Raw genomic sequence first — 17,748 nt, 5'->3', positions numbered from 1 at the left:
TGAGTCTGTCTTCACTACTTCCAATAGTCAAACCAGGAAAAGGATTATTTATGAATAAAGGTGAAGGAAGTTTGTGAGATAATTCTTGTGTCATCTAAATTTTTATTGTTGCTGCTTTTTTTTTTTTTTTTTTTTTTTTTACGTTTTTCTGAAACTGGAAACAGGGAGAGACAGTCAGACAGACTCCCGCATGCGCCCGACCGGGATCCACCCGGCACGCCCACCATGGGGCGACGCTCTGCCCACCAGGGGGCGATGCTCTGCCCATCCTGGGCGTCGCCATGTTGCGACCAGAGCCACTCTAGCGCCTGGGGCAGAGGCCACAGAGCCATCCCCAGCGCCCGGGCCATCTTTGCTCCAATGGAGCCTTGGCTGCGGGAGGGGAAGAGAGAGACAGAGAGGAAAGCGCGGCGGAGGGGTGGAGAAGCAAATGGACGCTTCTCCTATGTGCCCTGGCCGGGAATCGAACCCGGGTCCTCCGCACGCTAGGCCGACGCTCTACCGCTGAGCCAACCGGCCAGGGCTGTTGCTGCTTTTTATTCACTTCTTCCCTTCAAAAATGTTTGGTTTTCAAATATATAGTGTCACTCTAGTAATGTTTGTTTTTAGTTTTGTGCATGTAGTACTAGTTACGTTCACATGACTATTTGTGATACACAGTTGATTAGAAAGTCAACTCTTGTCACTTTCTTGTTCATCAGCAACTTTAGTCACATCACTGATGTCAGTGAGTTGCTCATCTTATTTCTCTTCAATTCTGTTGCAAGTAAAACCTAACTTGGAGTACCTTGAGACAGCAAAGGTAAATTTCTTAACCCGTAGTTTACTGTGGATTGGACAGCCAGTTCTCTAAGGCAGATTGCCTGTCAGCCGTGATTTGGGCATCCAAGCTCCTTCCCTGAGAAGGCTCGCTCCTGCAGTGGAGTCCTTTTCTTTCAGCTCCTGGGTTAGAAGGAAATGAACATGAGAAGGCACAGTGCCTCTGAACTGCTTCAGCGCACAAGTGGTACATACCATTTCTGCACACATTGATTGCTCAGAGCTAAATATGATCTCACCCAAGTCCCAGAGAGGCTGGGAAATTAGTCTTCTTGTTTTCCCAGGAGAGGAAAATGAAAGAGTTTCGATAACACAGCCTTCTGGGGAAGCATTTTTATCTGCACAAATCAAATTGGAGATCACAGCGACTATAAAATTTGAATGATTAGTTTTAGTGTATAGATATCTATACCAACACTTTATATTTTATTATTTGTCATAATTGTCTTCCATTGTATGTGCTTTATATATTAATGTGATTTTTATAAAGTAGAATATCTAAAGCAAAATTTTTAATCATCTATAATGATTTATCTATCAATCACCTTTAATGAGATTATAGCTGAGACATCAGCAGTCCCTTACATTATTAGCGAAAGACTTTGAATTTAACAATAGAGTGTCTAAAGAGACTGTGTTCAACTTAATTCTGTTGCAGCAGTCAGAAATAAAAAGTGAATCCCGTATCTGTTGCTTACCTAAGTATCTTTCTAATTCTCCTCAAATTACAATTATTTGATTTTTTTAACCTACTTTTATTTTATAAAATGAGTGGAAAACAGAAAATTGGTGAGTGCTCAATAATAAGTGGTCATTAGAAACCTGGTGGGAACCCAGAGTGTCACCCCCTACCCAGCAGTGACAAGTAGCCTCTTTCCTTTTTGGGCGTCAGCACAAGCCGAGTGGGGAACCTGAACTTGTAGCAGTGTCTCAAGAGCAGCCTGGTTGAATCTCCAAAGAATTATGCGGAGTGAAAAGTGTTGACCTTAAAGGATTACGTGATCCCATTTATATAACACTTCTTTTTTTTTTTTTTCCATTTTTCCGAAGCTGGAAACGGGGAGGCAGTCAGACAGACTCCCACATGCACCCGACCGGGATCCACCCGACATGCCCACCAGGGGGCGATGCTTTGCCCCTCTGGGGCGCCACTCTGTTGCGTCCAGAGCCATTCTAGCGCCTGAGGCAGAGGCCACAGAGCCATCCCCAGCGCCCGGGCCATCTTTGCTCCAATGGAGCCTCGCTGCGGGAGGGGAAGAGAGAGACAGAGAGGAAGGAGAGGGGGAGGGGTGGAGAAGCAAATGGGCGCCTCTCCTGTGTGCCCTGGCCAGGAATCGAACCCGGGACTCCTGCACGCCAGGCCGACGCTCTACCGCTGAGCCAACCGGCCAGGGCTTATATAACACTTCTGAAATGACAAAATTAAAGAAATCGAGAACAAATTGGTTGCCAAGGTTTAAGAAAGGTGGCAGGGGAGTGTGAGTAGAAAAGAGGGCAGCAGGAGGCATCCTCATAGTGCTGGAATCGCTCAGTATCTTGACCGCATCTATATTAATATCTCGGTTGTGTGTGGTTTTGTAAAATGTTACCATTGGGGGAAAGTGGGTTAAGGGTACATGGGATTGCTTGGTATTATTTCTACATGTGATCCACTATCATAATAAGATAATTTTAACTAAAATATTAAAAAGGTATAAATCAAGTGGACAAAAGCTAAATAAAAAGTGTTTCATCCTCCTCCTTAGACAAATATACTTGCATAACACTCTATAAGGCTCAGTTTGAATTTGTAATTCTCAGACTCTGGGGGTTCACAAACGGTGCTGTGGGGAGAGTTGGATTTGGCTCCTGGTCTTCATGCTGCTCCCCTTTCTTCTAATCCCTAGTGCCATCCTCTACAGTGAGGGGTGTCCTGTGAAAACATGTTAACATTGCGGACTCTGTATCTTAACTTTTCTACCAACAGCTTTCCCTCAGGTCTAGGAGTGTGAAATAAGTGAATAAACAAAAATTTTTAAAAAAGGATTTTATAATAATGATGAGCTATTTGGAAAAGAAGACACTCTTTTCTCTTAGTATATTTGATTATCATATATGTGGTAAGACTGGATTATATGTAAAAATGGGGGTTGCTTGGATATACAAGGTTACAAGAGAAGGGTCAGCAGACTTAGAAGGGAACCAGCGAATAGAGATGCTATGAGCATAAGGAAGCAGTTAGCAGTGAGTTCTGTTTGTCTGTTACTGAAGTTAAGGATGCCTACCTACTCAGAGCACCTGTTTTCACTATGGATATTTTTCTATGATTTCACTGTCAGTTCTGCATATTTTACTACCTGAATTTGCTTTTATCTCTTCCTTTTCTTAGTTTATTGGGTCCATTTAATATATATATATATATATATGACTATGCAGCATGGTTTCAGTTTTTAAAAAATGTCGCTTAAATCTGTGAAATTATGCAGTGGATTTAGAAAGTAAATAGCTAGAAAGTAACATGACCAAGTCCAGATACAGTTTACTATATGTTTTTTATTTTTAAGGAGAATTCATTGTACTTGAATCTTGTCTAAGTGCTTTATTTATCTAAGCTGTTTCCTTTCTTCAGGTGTTCAGAAGATCATTGGTAAAGATGTTTGAAGTTAAAGGATTGGATTGCATATTTTTAGAAACAAATGTGACCATGAAGAAGCAGCATCACATGGTCTATGAATGCATTCCTCTCCCAAAGGAAGTGGGTGACATGGCTCCCATCTATTTTAAGGTATTTATAGTTTACATGCATACTTATATTTTGCTACAGTGCTGTTTTATGAATACAGTTATCTATATTTTTGTATTTTTTGTCCCGTATACATAAATGAAATTTTATATTATATAAATAAAGCATAAAAAGTTCTGTATAAAATTTTGTAGAAAGAAATTTGAGATTTTGGCCTTTAAAAGCATGCTTTATTATAAGTGTGAATATACTGTCAAATTGTAATTTATAATTACTATTTCAGTTTCTCATTTCTCAAATAAAAAATCAGAGTTTAATCTTGGGTACTTCCAGGTCAAAATTATAGTCAGAACTCTAGAAAACAAGTAGTAGTTGCTGAGACAAGTTATTGCTGTTTTAGTTTTAATACCTCATTATGCTATCTGTACAAAGAAACTAGTATCTAACCTTGACACACAGTTTTGTATATATAGTAAATGATTAGAGTTCTTAACTAAGTGTCATTATAATATTCAAGCAACTTTTACTAAATAGCATGTGTTTGATGCTGACCTGAACACAATGTAGTTTATAGGCTAATGTAAATATATAAATGTAGAATTATATGTGGAGTAGTAGCATGCACAATGAAAAAAGGAGGTAACATATTGTGAGGTGGTGTTGGAAGACTTAGAGATGCAGTGTTTAGACAGTATAGGATGGTAAAGTTCATTAATGTAAACTGTAAATTCTAGTAAAAAGGGTTATAAAAGTTTTTAAGGTTAGTGAAAAGGTAAAAATCCACTTTCTCTCTAGACAGTTTTTTAAAAATCTGAAAATTTGATTAGAAGAATTATGCTATTAAAGTATAAGAGGATAAGCCAGGTAATCTCAAAATCTGTGTCAGTCATATGTTAAAGAAAATCAGTTAAGAATGAGATTATTATACTGATGTCTTCAGTGGCTGTGTGGGGTTTTTTGGGTTTTTTGGTTCTTCCTAAATATAGTATTAGGTGATTTTGACTTTGGGCATTGAGGTATGGAGCATACCGTATGATAATTACAGATGCATTTATTAGATCTGGCTTCAATTTTATATAGCATGTGCTACACTATAGTGTCAACCCAAGCAACCCATGCCTTTTAAATAGGGAACAACAGTATATCTGATGTATTTAAATTGTGTTTATTTGAATGTTAACTTTATCATTAAAATTTTCTTTATTAATAATAATACTGTACAACAGAGGTTGGGAACCTATGGCTCGTGAGCCAGATGTGGCTCTTTTTTTTTTTTTTTTCATTTTTCTGAAGCTGGAAACAGGGAGAGACAGACAGACTCCCGCATGCGCCCGACTGGGATCCACCCGGCACGCCCACCAGGGGCGGCGCTCCGCCCACCAGGGGGCGATGCTCTGCCCATCCTGGGCGTCGCCATGTTGCAACCAGAGCCACTCTAGCGCCTGAGGCAGAGGCCACAGAGCCATCCCCAGCGCCCGGGCCATCTTTGCTCCAGTGGAGCCTTGGCTGCGGGAGGGGAAGAGAGAGACAGAGAGGAAAGCGCCGTGGAGGGGTGGAGAAGCAAATGGGCGCTTCTCCTGTGTGCCCTGGCTGGGAATCGAACCTGGGTCAGATGTGGCTCTTTTGATGGCTGCATCTGGCTCGCAGACAAATCTTTAATAAAAATAATAATAATGTTAAAAATATAAAACATTCTCATGTATTACAATCCATTTCCTACCGCTTATGTTCATGGTTGCGGGTGGCTGGAGCCAATCACAGCTGTCCTCTGGGACAGCACCAAAGTTTTATTGGATAAGGTGTAAAATACATGGGTCATTGTATGGTTCTCACAGAATTACATTTTAAAATATGTGGCGTTTATGGCTCTCTCAGCCAAAACGGTTCCTGACCCCTGCTGTACAAAACTGAGATTTTTTTATACTCTTCTCTCTGGACTTTCTTTTAAACCTTTCTTTACCCTAAATACTAGTCATTTTGCTTAGCCTAGAAAGCCTTATAATGCCATTTCTGTGTTGTTTCCCCTGCACTTTTACTTTATTGTATGGCCAGAAAGAGTTCAACTAATCTGGTTGCTAGAAAGCATATAAATTACTCTTTTCATATTTGGAAGAAGAGCAATGTTAGTGTATTTATTTGAGTAGTTGTCTATGAGTGGATTAAGGAATTTGTCAACTTTTATGTTCCAAAATTATATATGTTAAATTGCTTGGTCTAATTAAGGATTGTTTTTGCATATAAAATTGAGCTGAAGTTAAATTCAGAACAAGAGGTAAGAATGAGAAAAATCTATCTTGGCTAAAGATAGGATTTTTAAAAATCAAGAAGTTCCCATTTTAAATAACAAAAGTTAAAGCCTTTCCATTCAAAATGCCTTACCATGTATAATATAGCCTGTTATTAATTTATTGTATTATTGTATTATTTGATTTTTAAACTATTTCATTGATTTGCATATATATTGCTTTTCATTAACATTGGCTATTTTTTTTAGAAAGCCATAATGGAATCTGATGAGGAATGGTCTATGAACAAGAAATTGATTGATCTCTCTTCAAAAGATATTAGAAAATCTGTAAGTATCTTTTTTTCTCTATTATAAGAAATTTCCCTAGTGTTAAGAATCTTCATTAATTTCCACATTTTTATTTGAGAAAGACCATTTGGCTACAAATAAAGAAGAAATTTTTTTCATTCTGCTTGATCTAGCAAATGCATATCTGTTCCAATGCTTATTTGAATGTTTATTCCTGACCTTCTGGCCCTTTGCCATTGTATGTCTGTCCCTGTAATTGGCCGTGACAGTGTCAGACTGCCACAGAGTCCCTTCCATGGGCTTCGCAGCCTCAGCGAGACAAGTGTGAGAGTGGCTTTCTTGTCATTAGACTTATAATGAGAGACATTTTCCTAGAGGCTTTATTTTGAATATGAAACTTGTTTTTTTTGTTGTTATTTCTTTTTTATGCAAAGATTTTCTTTTATTATATCCCTTGAAAATACTATAGTTCAGTTAGATTGCGGGTTCATTATTCATTTGGGGAGTCTTTTAACCAGTTTTCATAGTTTAATATTGATTTACAGTTCAGCTTTTAGATACAAGGTTCACGTAAGTTGAATGCTTTTGTAATGACCTTTTTTGTAGAAATATAAATTAAATAGAGTAGAGATAGAATTGTGAATTTTGTTTTGTTTTTCTGTTAAAAATGTAATCTGCAATTAGTCTGCAAATGTGTGCCTCCTACTCACTAGGCACTATTTAGGTGCTTTCATACATAGTGGGACAGGACAGAGACATTCCCTGACTTGATGGAGCTTATATTTTAGTGCAGGATTTGGGAACCTCCAGCCTGTGTGCTAAATCCTGCCTGTTGCTGTTAGTGTGAATGAAGTTGTAGTAGAACACAGCTAGCCCATTTGTGTATATATGTCTTTGGCAGGTTTTATGCTACAAGGACAGAGGTGAGAGTTACAACAGACTGTATGATCTGCAGAGCTCCCCAAAATATTTTATTTAAATTGAAACTTCTGTAAGGTTTTTTTTAAGTGCTGATTCCTGTTCTAGTAGTAGGTGTCACTAGAATTTTTTTTGGGGGGTGGGGGAAGATAAATGAGAAGCATCGACTCATAATTGCAGCACTTTAGTTGTTCATTGATTGCTTTTAATATGTGCCTTTGACCAGGGGACTCCAGCCAAGTCGTGACCTCTTGCTCAACCTAGAGACCTTGGGCTCAGCAGCGACCTTGGGATTCAAGTCAGGGACCCTGTGCTCAAGCCGAATGAGCCTGTGCTCAAGCTGGTAACCTTGGGGTTTCGAGCCTGGGACCTCAGTGTCCCACATCAGTGCTCTATCTACTGCACCACCACCGGCCAGGCTCTCTCGTTTCTTCTTTTGGGGAGCTAGATTCCTGTTACTTGTGACTGATAGGATTCTTTATTATATTTATTGTATCCCAGTCAAAAGATTCAAATTTCATTGCATTATTGAAAATAGTTTTTTAATTCAAAGGTAAAATATTCTCTATGATCTTTTTCTTTTCCCTTACTGGTGAATTGAGCTAGACAATATATTTTAATACAAAACATAAAAACCCTTCTAAATTTCTTACATACTTTTGTCTTACAAGCCTGTAGAAAAAGGTATCTAATGTACAAACAACTTTTGTGCCTGTTTTTCACTTCTCATAGTATAATTTCTATGCCATTAAATATTCTTTTAGAACACAATTTTAATGGCAGTTGAAGATATTTTGAAGTATGAATGTTAAAAGGAACTCATTTTTCTTTGCTGCTCTGCAAATGTAGTTTTCTTATTGGAAAACTATCACCTATTGTAAGTTCATTTTTTTTTTTTTTTAAAGATTTTATTTATCCATTTTTATTGGAGAGAGAGAGAGAGGAAAGAGATAGAGAGAACAGGAGGAGGAGCGGGAAGCATCAACTCCCATATGTGCCTTGACCAGACAAGCCCAGGGTTTTGAACTGGCAACCTCAGCATTCCAGGTTGTAAGTTCGTTTTTTAAAACGTAGATAAGTACTTAAATACCCAGCAGGTTCTACTGTTTTAACCAATATAGAAAATAAAGCACAGATATAGATCCCTGGTAGTTGTTTGTTCAACCTAGAGCCAAATGTAGTGCCAGTCGCCTTTTCTCAGTCACCATATAGCGTTGCACCTGAGGGTCACAGCAGATGGAGAATGAGTCAGGCGACTTTTTGAGGTCCCTATTAGCTTTAGGATTTAGTGATTATGTGGATGGAATTGTGAGGAGAACTTGATTATAAGAATAATTCCAAAACAGGTCACTTTTTAGGTTAACAAGCTTTCCAATATCTTTTAAAAAATTAAAGTATTTTGAGCATGAAGCACATTGTCTTGAGTTATTTTAACATAATTTTTTATTCTGAAATGAACCTCACTAGACTTCTTTTTAGAACTGTATGTCCTTGGTGTTTTCATTAAGTATTTGACTTCCCTTATTGAGATGGGGTGACTATTTTTTTCTCAGTAGATTCTTGACTTTTAGTAGAGATTCCCATATTTGTAGTTGATTCTAATTCTTTGCTGATTTATATTTTTCCTTGCTATATGAGTATAAGCTTCTCTTTTTATGTCCATTTTATTTACTCTCTCTGGGTCTTTTGGTATCTTTGCAGTATAGTGTGAAGTTTGTGGAAATATACTAGGGAAACAGATCTGAATGTTCATTGCAGAGGAGTTGACATGATGTATTGAATAAGTTATCAAGAAAATTAGTCATAGCTTGACCAGGCAGTGGTGCAGTGGATAGAGCATTGGACCGGGACACGGAGGACCCAGGTTCGAAACCCCGAGGTTGCCAGCTTGAGCGTGGGCTCACCTGGTTTGAGCAAGGCTCACCAGCTTGAGTCCAAGGTCACTGGCTTAAGCAAAGGGTCACTCGGTCTGCTGTAGCCCCTGGTCAAGGCACATATGAGAAAACAATCAATGAACAACTAAGGTGCCACAACAAAGAATTGATGCTTCTCATCTCTCTCCCTTCCTGTCTGTCACTAGCTGTCCCTCTCTGTCTCTGTCACACACACACACACAGACACAGACACACACACACACAGACACACACACACACAAAAGAAAGTCATTTATTAAAGGCTATTTTATTGAGATTTATATGAATTCCGAACTTTTAAATGTTGTGATTTTTAAATTTAATTCTGTGAAAAACTGACACAATTAGGGACTGATTTTTTTTTTTTTAACTAAGGAAAGTCAGCCTCAAAATTTGGATTTACCCAGAGACCTTCAAACACAAGGACAGCTATAAGAAGTCAGGAGTAGTATCTGGAATTTTAAAAGGGAAAAATTCAAATACTACTATTTTCTACCATAAATAATTTATTTATTTTTTGCAATGACAATAACTGTTGGTACCTTTCACGAGTGGTACCAAAGTTTTTATTTCTTTCCTTATGGCTGTTTAAGGCAAAAAAATGTATGTTTTGATACTAGCACCTTCTCAGTGCCTACTGGCTAACTGCTCTTCTGCTCTTCTGGTGAGTTTGCAGCGAGGGAACCAGGACCGTGGCAGCCGTTGTTCTTTGTGTGAATGTAGCGGAGTCTGTTGTGCCGTCTTGGCAGTTATGCCGTAAAGTGTTTAGATTTGGTGTGTATATTAGTTTTCTACCACTGCTGTAACAAATTACTGCAAACATCGTGGTTTAAAACGACACAGATGTATTGTCTTTTAGTTCTAAAACGACACAGATGTATTGTCTTTTAGTTCTGGAGGTCACAGATATAAAATACGTTTCCCTGGGCTGAAATCAAGGTGTTCAGCAGGCCTGTGTTTCTGGAGATTCTAGGGGAGAATCCATTTCCTTACCTTTTCCAGCTTCTCAAGGCCACCTGCATCCCATGGTTTGTGGTCCCTTCTTTCATATTTAAAGCCAACAATATAGGATCTTCCAATCTTTCTCTACGTCTCTCCTCCTGTTTCTCTCTTACAAGAACCTTTGTGATTACATCGCTCTCACTGGATAATGGAGGATAATCTCCCCATTTCAAGACTCATAACTTAATTGCATCTGCAGAGTCCCTTTTGCCATTTAAGGTAACACATTCATGGCAAATAATGTATTAAATTATTGCCGTATTTAGGGGGGCACTATTCTACCACATAGAGTGTAATACAAACAAAGGCAAGGTACTGTCACCACGAATTTCTTCCTCAAGTTATCTCTCCCTTCATACTGTCCTTCAGTTGTTATTTCTGTAACATTGTTTTAGCCAGTCAGATTCACATTTCACATGTGGTGATCTACTTCAGGAGCAAAAATAATCTATTGGAGCCTTCCATCCTTTTTTCTTTGCCCAGCAGTTTTGCACAGAGCACTGTTGTTTGGGAAACAGAACTGGAAGTCTTGTTGAGCAGTCTTGTGTGTGCCCAGCACTGGACCGATACTTCATGTGTGTTTCCCTGTTTGATCCTCACAGCAAATCTCTGAGCTCTTTCTGGTTCTCAGGACTTAAGATGTGTTGAATAACTTGCCTGTGGTTGCACAATTCTAAGAATCAGAGCTGCGATTAGAGCCATATGTCTTTATTTTGTCTTAGTTATCCAGGTCACACATGTTTATATTTTAAAAATGTGAAAATATAAAAAAATACAAAGCCACAAAATAGCAACCCATTTCTCTACATATTTGGTAAACTAATTTGTTTTTCCTTATACTTTTCCTATAACGTGAACAATTCTCTATTACCCCTAATTTTAATTGCTTTATATTTCATTTCAAAATTACCACTTTGTTTTCACCACTCTATGCTATCTACCTTCATGTCACTCATGCCTTGTTGAAAACACAATACAAAATACATATTCATATATGTGATTCAGGGCCCAAATGAGTAAATGCTGACTGCATGAGGACATTAGAGAAGAGAGAGAGTATTACTAGTTGACTCACTTGAATAATTTCTAGTGACAGGATTGGAGCTTGGAGGAAAAACTTGCATGAGCAAAGATTTATTTAATTGCTAAAGTAATAAATTTTCCAATCAAGATAAGAGTTTAAAATACTTTGTATGTGTGTGTGTATGTATGTATGTATGTGTGTGTGTAGAAGCGGGGGAAGGAGGTGAGATAAAGACCCTTGAATAATGTAGGTTTGAACCAGGTGGGTCCAATTGTATGTGGAATTTTTAAGTTAAATTACTGTATTGTTCTTGATCTGCAGTTGGGAGTCTGTGGATGCAGAGGGCTGACTGACTCTAGGATGCTTGATCTCCGCTCTTTTATGATAGGGGATTTGAGCATTTTCGGAGTTTAGTATCTAGGGCAGGGGTGGGGGGTCCTGGAGCCAGCCTCCCACAGATACTGAGGGTAGTTAAGTTTTCCTGGAGTCAAAAGTTACAGGCAGATTTTTAAGTGTGTGGGGTCTGTGCCTCTGATCCTTGCATTATCCAAGGGTCAACTGTAGTTACTCCTGGAGATATTTAAAATAAAGTTGGTAAACTAAGTATTGCTATATCCATCTCACCAGTTAATAAAAAATTATGATTGTTTGGGTTTGTCTTTGATAAATAGTAATAAAGTTTTAAGGATTTTATAAACAACGCTCCAAGTATGAGTATGAAACCAGAACAATGACCAGCAGGTCTGGTCATTGTCATGTAAACCAATTACATGACACAGGTGTTGGTTAGAAGGAAAAAGGTTTATTCAGGTCTGGCCGCCTGGGACGGTGGAGGACTCCTGTCCTCATAAACCCATCTCCCTCTCTTAGTGCAGGCAGGGTTTTATAAGGAGAGAGAGGGGGGAATAAGCAACACTAGAACAAAGGAATCCAAGGGAGGAATTGAGAGTTCTTCGCTGAGGGGACTCAGCACAGTTTGTTCAGACAAGTGGATGAAGGTCCCACCTCTCTCAGAGCTGGCACAGCTGAAGGTCGGAATCTGTTCCATTGTTGTACAAACTGAAGCTAGCAAGTAGCTTAAAAGTTAGAGTTTTTGTTTCATGTAACACTTGTTTGTAGATTCCCACAGTCAGGCTGGCCTCTTTTTTGGATGTTAACCCTTGATGTGCATCAGCCGAAGGGAGAGGCCTTTTAACTGTAATGAGAGCTTGGCCACATGTGAAAGCACAGGATTGATTATGTTCATTTGAATACATTTGATTTGTTACAAAATATATAGCTGTGATTACCAAACTAGTCATACTGGATTGTGGTTATAAGAGCAACAAACCGAGTTTAACATTTTATAAAAATCCTTTTATAAGTTTCCCTTTTTAGTACTTTCTTATTCAGTTCTATCTTATGGCTAGTCAGATGAATCTCAGGAAATCAGTAATACAGCATATTTATTCCTGGTTATTACAGCTAGGCCCTCTTCCTGTTCTGCATTGTGAGGAATATATAAGAAAGCTTATTTTTATTCTCTATTTGTAGTCTAAGGAAAATATTTTTTAACTGTACCTTTCCTTTTCTGTTTCCCCCAAAGATAGAAAAATAATTAGTTGTGATTATAAGTGTTGAATGTTCAGAAGAGCTAGCTGGCTGAGAGGCGACCAAATGAAATGTTTTACTTAGAAAGCTAGGTCATTGCTTCAGGAAGTCTAAAGTTGGAAATTCATTTTATACATCTTCTTAAGGGATAGTTAATTACGTGCAGGCCACAGAGCAAGAACAGGGATTAAGCGGACTTTCTGATTCTATGCTGTATTTATGTGATTCACTTGTTTGTTTAGGTACCCAAAGGCTTACCTTACTTCTCTGTGGACTTTGGTCTCCAAGGAGGGTTTGCCCATGTCATTGAAGATCAACACAAATTCCCTCATTACTTTGGAAAGGTATGTTCACGAATTTAATAAAGTCCCAGTGTTTAGACATTTGGTAGCACTTTTATTTTGAAGGGAAGTCAAAACTGGTCACAATATATAGTGAGGTTGGTGAGTTCTGTTCCACACAATTTTTAGGGGGACAACCTAGAAACTATTAATAAATTACCCTAGAATATTGGTTACAGTCAGTAATGTCACCTTGGAACCAAAGTTTTGTTAACAGTGTCAAAAATGACTGTAGTGTTTTTCCTTTGGTGTCAACCAGCCTTGTGCTGAGAATAATTGCAAACATTTATGGAGAGTTTACACTGACACAGGTGTTGTTCTAAGTACTCACCTAATTCTCACAACAACTCTATCATGTAGATTTGTTACTTTCATTTTACAGAGGAAGAAACTGAGCTGCAGAGAGATTATATAACTTAGCCAATGTCATTTGCTAATAAATGACAGAACCGGGAGTACATACGCTCTTGATTAAACTAGAGACCAAATGATCTCACCTCTCCATTTGTAATTAAGCATCACAGAGTTCAAGAATCATGTGTGACTCATTTCGTACTTCATTTCTGGGCGGATATTAGAGTGTAGATCTTTTAATGGCCAATCATCGCTATAGATTGCCTCTAGGTGTAGAGTTCTTACATGTGTCTACTGAGTCGCAGGGTAGTGTGCAAATTAGTATCAGGGACTGGAATAACATTAATATAGCCACTGAAGCAGTCAAAAGAGGCTGGCTCAGGGAGTGACTTCAATCTAGTGTAGCCTTTCTGCTCAGACCATCCTTTGAATTAGAGGAGACTTGACGAATTCCCAGGGTCTCCTGTTCTTCCTACCCACTTTCGTCTCCTGTAGACGACCATCTTCTACAGTGAGTGGGGACATGCCAAGAGGCATCTCAACTCCAGAGTTTGGATTAAAAACTTTTATTCCCTTGTCCTTAAAAGATTGACCAGAGGCCCCAAATCAAATGTACCTTTGAATGATTGAAACATATTACAGAAACTTGAGACATTTTTAGAATACTTTTTTCTAGAGTTAACTAGAAAGAGATTTGTTTTCATTACACTGAAAATTCTGTTGCTATTCAATGATGACAGAATTTTATCATGGAACATGACTCTGGGTTTTTTCTTTAACTTGATTCTACTGAAAATGTGAAGTAAATTATCATTTATTTTTACTTGTGTACATTTAATTGAGAGATTGCCCTCCCTCAAATATTATGTATATATTATGGTTTGTATGATACTGTTTTACTGTTAAAAGGAAAGTTTCCTTGGCCCTGGCCGGTTGGCTCAGCGGTGGAGCTTCGGCCTGGCGTGCGGGGGACCCGGGTTCGATTCCCGGCCAGGGCACATAGGGGAGGCGCCCATTTGCTTCTCCACCCCCACCCCCTCTTTCCTCTCTGTCTCTCTCTTCCCCTCCCGCAGCCGAGGCTCCATTGGAGCAAAGATGGCCCGGGCGCTGGGGATGGCTCCTTGGCCTCTGCCCCAGGCACTAGAGTGGCTCTGGTCTCGGCAGAGCGATGCCCCGGAGGGGCAGAGCATCGCCCCCTGGTGGGCAGAGCGTCGCCCCTGGTGGGTGTGCCGGGTGGATCCCGGTCGGGTGCATGCGGGAGTCTGTCTGACTGTCTCTCCCCGTTTCCAGCTTCAGAAAAATACAAAAAAAAAAAAAAAAAGGAAAGTTTCCTTAAGATTGCATCACTGATCTACTTTTCCCAAAAATTGCTTTTTAAGAAACACCCTATGAGCCCAAGAATTCCCTTGAGTTTGCTACCTAAGCAATTGTTCAGAAAGTAAGAAGGGATGTTCTCTTTCCATTAACAGCTGCATTAGTAACAAGAGTCAGTCCTAAATGGTGAACATAACACAAAACACGATGTTTTATAGAGACAGTATTAGGTCAGTTTACATACTAGGCTTTCTTAAACTACATTGCTTACTTGGACTGGTGCCAAGAAACTTGCATTAAATCTAAATTTATCCCATTTCTTTTTGATGTCTTCTACAGACTATTGGCTTCTCTATTTTTCTGTCTTAATGAAAGAGATTCTCTTTTCAGTGAAACTTTTCCTGATTTATTTAATGAATAGAATCTTCTTTTTAGGCCCTGGTGGGTAGGCTTAGCGTGTAGATGTCCTGGGTTCGATTCCTGGTCAGGGCACACAGGAGAAGTGACCACCTGCTTCCCTCCCCCTTCCCCTTCTCTCTCTCTCGGTCTCTCTCTCTCTCTCTCTCTCTCTCTCTACCTCTCCCACACCCATGTCTTGATTGGTTCAAACACATTGGCCCTGGGTGCTGAGGATGGCTCAGTAGAGCCTCTGCCTCAGGTGCTAAAAATAGCTTGGTTGCAAGCATGGCCCTAGATAGGCAGAGCATTGGTCCCAGATGGGGTTGCCAGGTGTATCCTGGTCCAGGTACATGTCCCCTCCTCTCACTTGGAAAAGTGGGTTATTATTCTGACTCGCACCACAGTTCTACATCCGTTAATTAATTAATTAATTAATTAACATTGTTTTATGAGCTCTCTGAGGACAGATATATGGATATTAGTTATCTTTGTATTTCTTACAGTGTTTGGCAATTCCTTTACACCAGGGGTAGTCAACCTTTTTATACCTACCGCCCACTTTTGTATCTCTGTTAGTAGTAAAATTTTCTAACCACCCACCAGTTCCACAGTAATGGTGATTTATAAAGTAGGGAAGTAACTTTACTTTATAAAATTTATAAAGCAGAGTTACAGCAAGTTAAAGCATATAATGATAATTACTTACCAAGTACTTTATGTCAAATTTTTGCTAAGTTTGGCAGATAAATCTTTATAAAACAACTTACTGTAGTTAAATCTATCTTTCTTTTATACTTTGGTTGCTCCGCTACCGCCCACCATGAAAGCTGGAACACCCACTAGTGGGCGGTAGGGGGGACCAGGTGGACTACCACTGCTTTACACAGTAGGTCTCCTTGGTATATTTGTTAAGATGAAGAATCTGTGTCTTAGATAATGTCCAAGATCTTACCACCCGAAGCTGGACTGAATATGCAGAATTCGAGCCTTAGTCCAGGGTTTTTATATATTACCATCCTGCCCTCTCTTTAAGCATTACAAGTCTCCCCACTGTCTTTCTGCATGGATACTCACCAGCATAAATTTGGTTAATTTCTTTAGGTAATAGCATAGGAAGAGATCATGAAGAATATAATGTAAAGTAGTAAGGAGATCAAGTCTATTCTATTAGGGATTGGGAATGTGATTTTTAAAATGAAGGTGATTTATAATTTTTAATTCTTGGTTTACTTATATTAGTGTTAAAATACACTTTTGATTCCTGGAAAAAGATAATAGCACAAGAAATTGATTTATAAATGTATAGGGTAACCTGAGATTTAGCTGCAGTTGAACAAAAAGTTAATAATTATTATTTGTTGATTTTTTTCTTTAAACCACAGCAGCTAATAAGGATCAAATTAATTTAAAAACTTTATTTATTGATTTCAGCAAGAGAGGAAGGGAGAGAGAAAGAGACAGGAACATCAAATTTCTGTATATGCTCTGACCAGGGATTGAACCGACAACCTCTGCACTTCTGGACGATGCTCCAATGAACTCAGCTATCCGGCCAGGGCAGGACCCAATTAACTAAGCTTCACTTTCTCTTCCTCCCCTTTGCTGCTGTCTGATAGATGTGCTGACAAGCAACAAAGTGGACAAATTCTCCTTGCTTACAAGGAGACACAGCTAGGACTCCTAAGATTATAGGGTTTGCATAGTTAAGACCAATTGAAAACAAGATTTTTTTATTTTAACCTGAAACTAATATTTATGTAAAATTTGAACATTTTTTGTCGAATTACTTAGTGTTATATTTAGTAACAGAAAAGCAAATAGTTTCAGTCCTATTTTTAGTATTTGTACATACATGTGTTTGTATTTTCTCATTCTTTAAAAGGAAATCATTGGTGGGATGCTGGATATAGAACCAAGACTTTGGAGGAAAGGGGTCCGAGAGAGCTTTGAGGATCAGAGGAAGAAAGCACTGGACTTTGCTCAGTGGTGGAAACCATTTGACTTCACCAAAAGTAAAAAATGCTGAATATCTTTCATATTTTATTTCCTCTTCAGATTTTTTTCAGTTGTATTTCCCTTGTACCTAACTAAACAACTGACCCTTAGGTCATAGGGAAAGTTGTGTTCTGCATTTCTGACAACTGGACATCATTGGATTGTGTCATTTCCTTCCCTGCCTGCTGCTATGGACTTCATTGTAGTAACCCAGAAGTGAGACTAGACTATTGGGTGACCTGCTCATCATGTTCCTGTTCTGTACCTATGTCCTGGTGTTCTGAACTCTTCAGTGAATATATAGAATGCCTTTTCTGAAGGATTAAGGAGGAGGTATAGCAAATCATTAACCAGAAGGACATGGGTCAGCTTCAGAGTTCATCTATTGATTGACTTCCTTTGCATTTTTAAAATTAAGAGTTGGCATATTCAATAATAATTGAAATTTCTTTTCATATCATTTTATAGAAGACCTCTTAATTTTCTACCAGTAGCATATATATCATTGTTATTCTTTTTATTAATGGAAAAAGAATCAAAGATAATAAAGAATTAAATGAAGTATTAACATGTTTGTGAGTTGTTTTATTTCTAAATTTTTAAATAGTTTCTTTGACTTTTGGAGAGTTTAAAAGTAAGTGTTCTAGCCATGGCTGGCTGGCTCAGTGGTAGAGCATCGGCCCGGCATGTGGAAGTCCCAGGTTCAATTCCCTGCCAGGGCACATAGGAGAAGCTCCCATCTCTTCCACTCCTGCAGCCAAGGCTCCATTGGAGCAAACTTGGCCCGGGTGCTGAGGATGGCTCCATGGCCTCTGCCTCAG

At 38.8% G+C, this 17,748-nt stretch overlaps 1 protein-coding gene across 1 annotated transcript in view; it reads left to right on the top strand.

The window, feature by feature from the left end:
* Positions 1-17,483, top strand: part of CWF19L2 (CWF19 like cell cycle control factor 2) — a 117,791-nt gene extending 100,308 nt beyond the window's left edge. Inside the window, exons 15-18 of the mRNA XM_066371591.1 lie at positions 3,428-3,583; positions 6,036-6,116; positions 12,767-12,868; positions 16,815-17,483. Of these exons, the coding sequence (XP_066227688.1) occupies positions 3,428-3,583; positions 6,036-6,116; positions 12,767-12,868; positions 16,815-16,958 (483 nt within the window). The 3' untranslated portion in view covers positions 16,959-17,483. The remainder of the gene's footprint in view (positions 1-3,427; positions 3,584-6,035; positions 6,117-12,766; positions 12,869-16,814) is intronic.
* The last annotated feature ends 265 nt before the right edge of the window (positions 17,484-17,748 follow it).

The sequence above is a fragment of the Saccopteryx leptura genome, chromosome 1 (genome assembly GCF_036850995.1).
Source record: "Saccopteryx leptura isolate mSacLep1 chromosome 1, mSacLep1_pri_phased_curated, whole genome shotgun sequence".
Lineage (NCBI taxonomy): Eukaryota > Metazoa > Chordata > Mammalia > Chiroptera > Emballonuridae > Saccopteryx > Saccopteryx leptura.
This window is presented reverse-complemented; position numbering and strand designations above follow the sequence as displayed.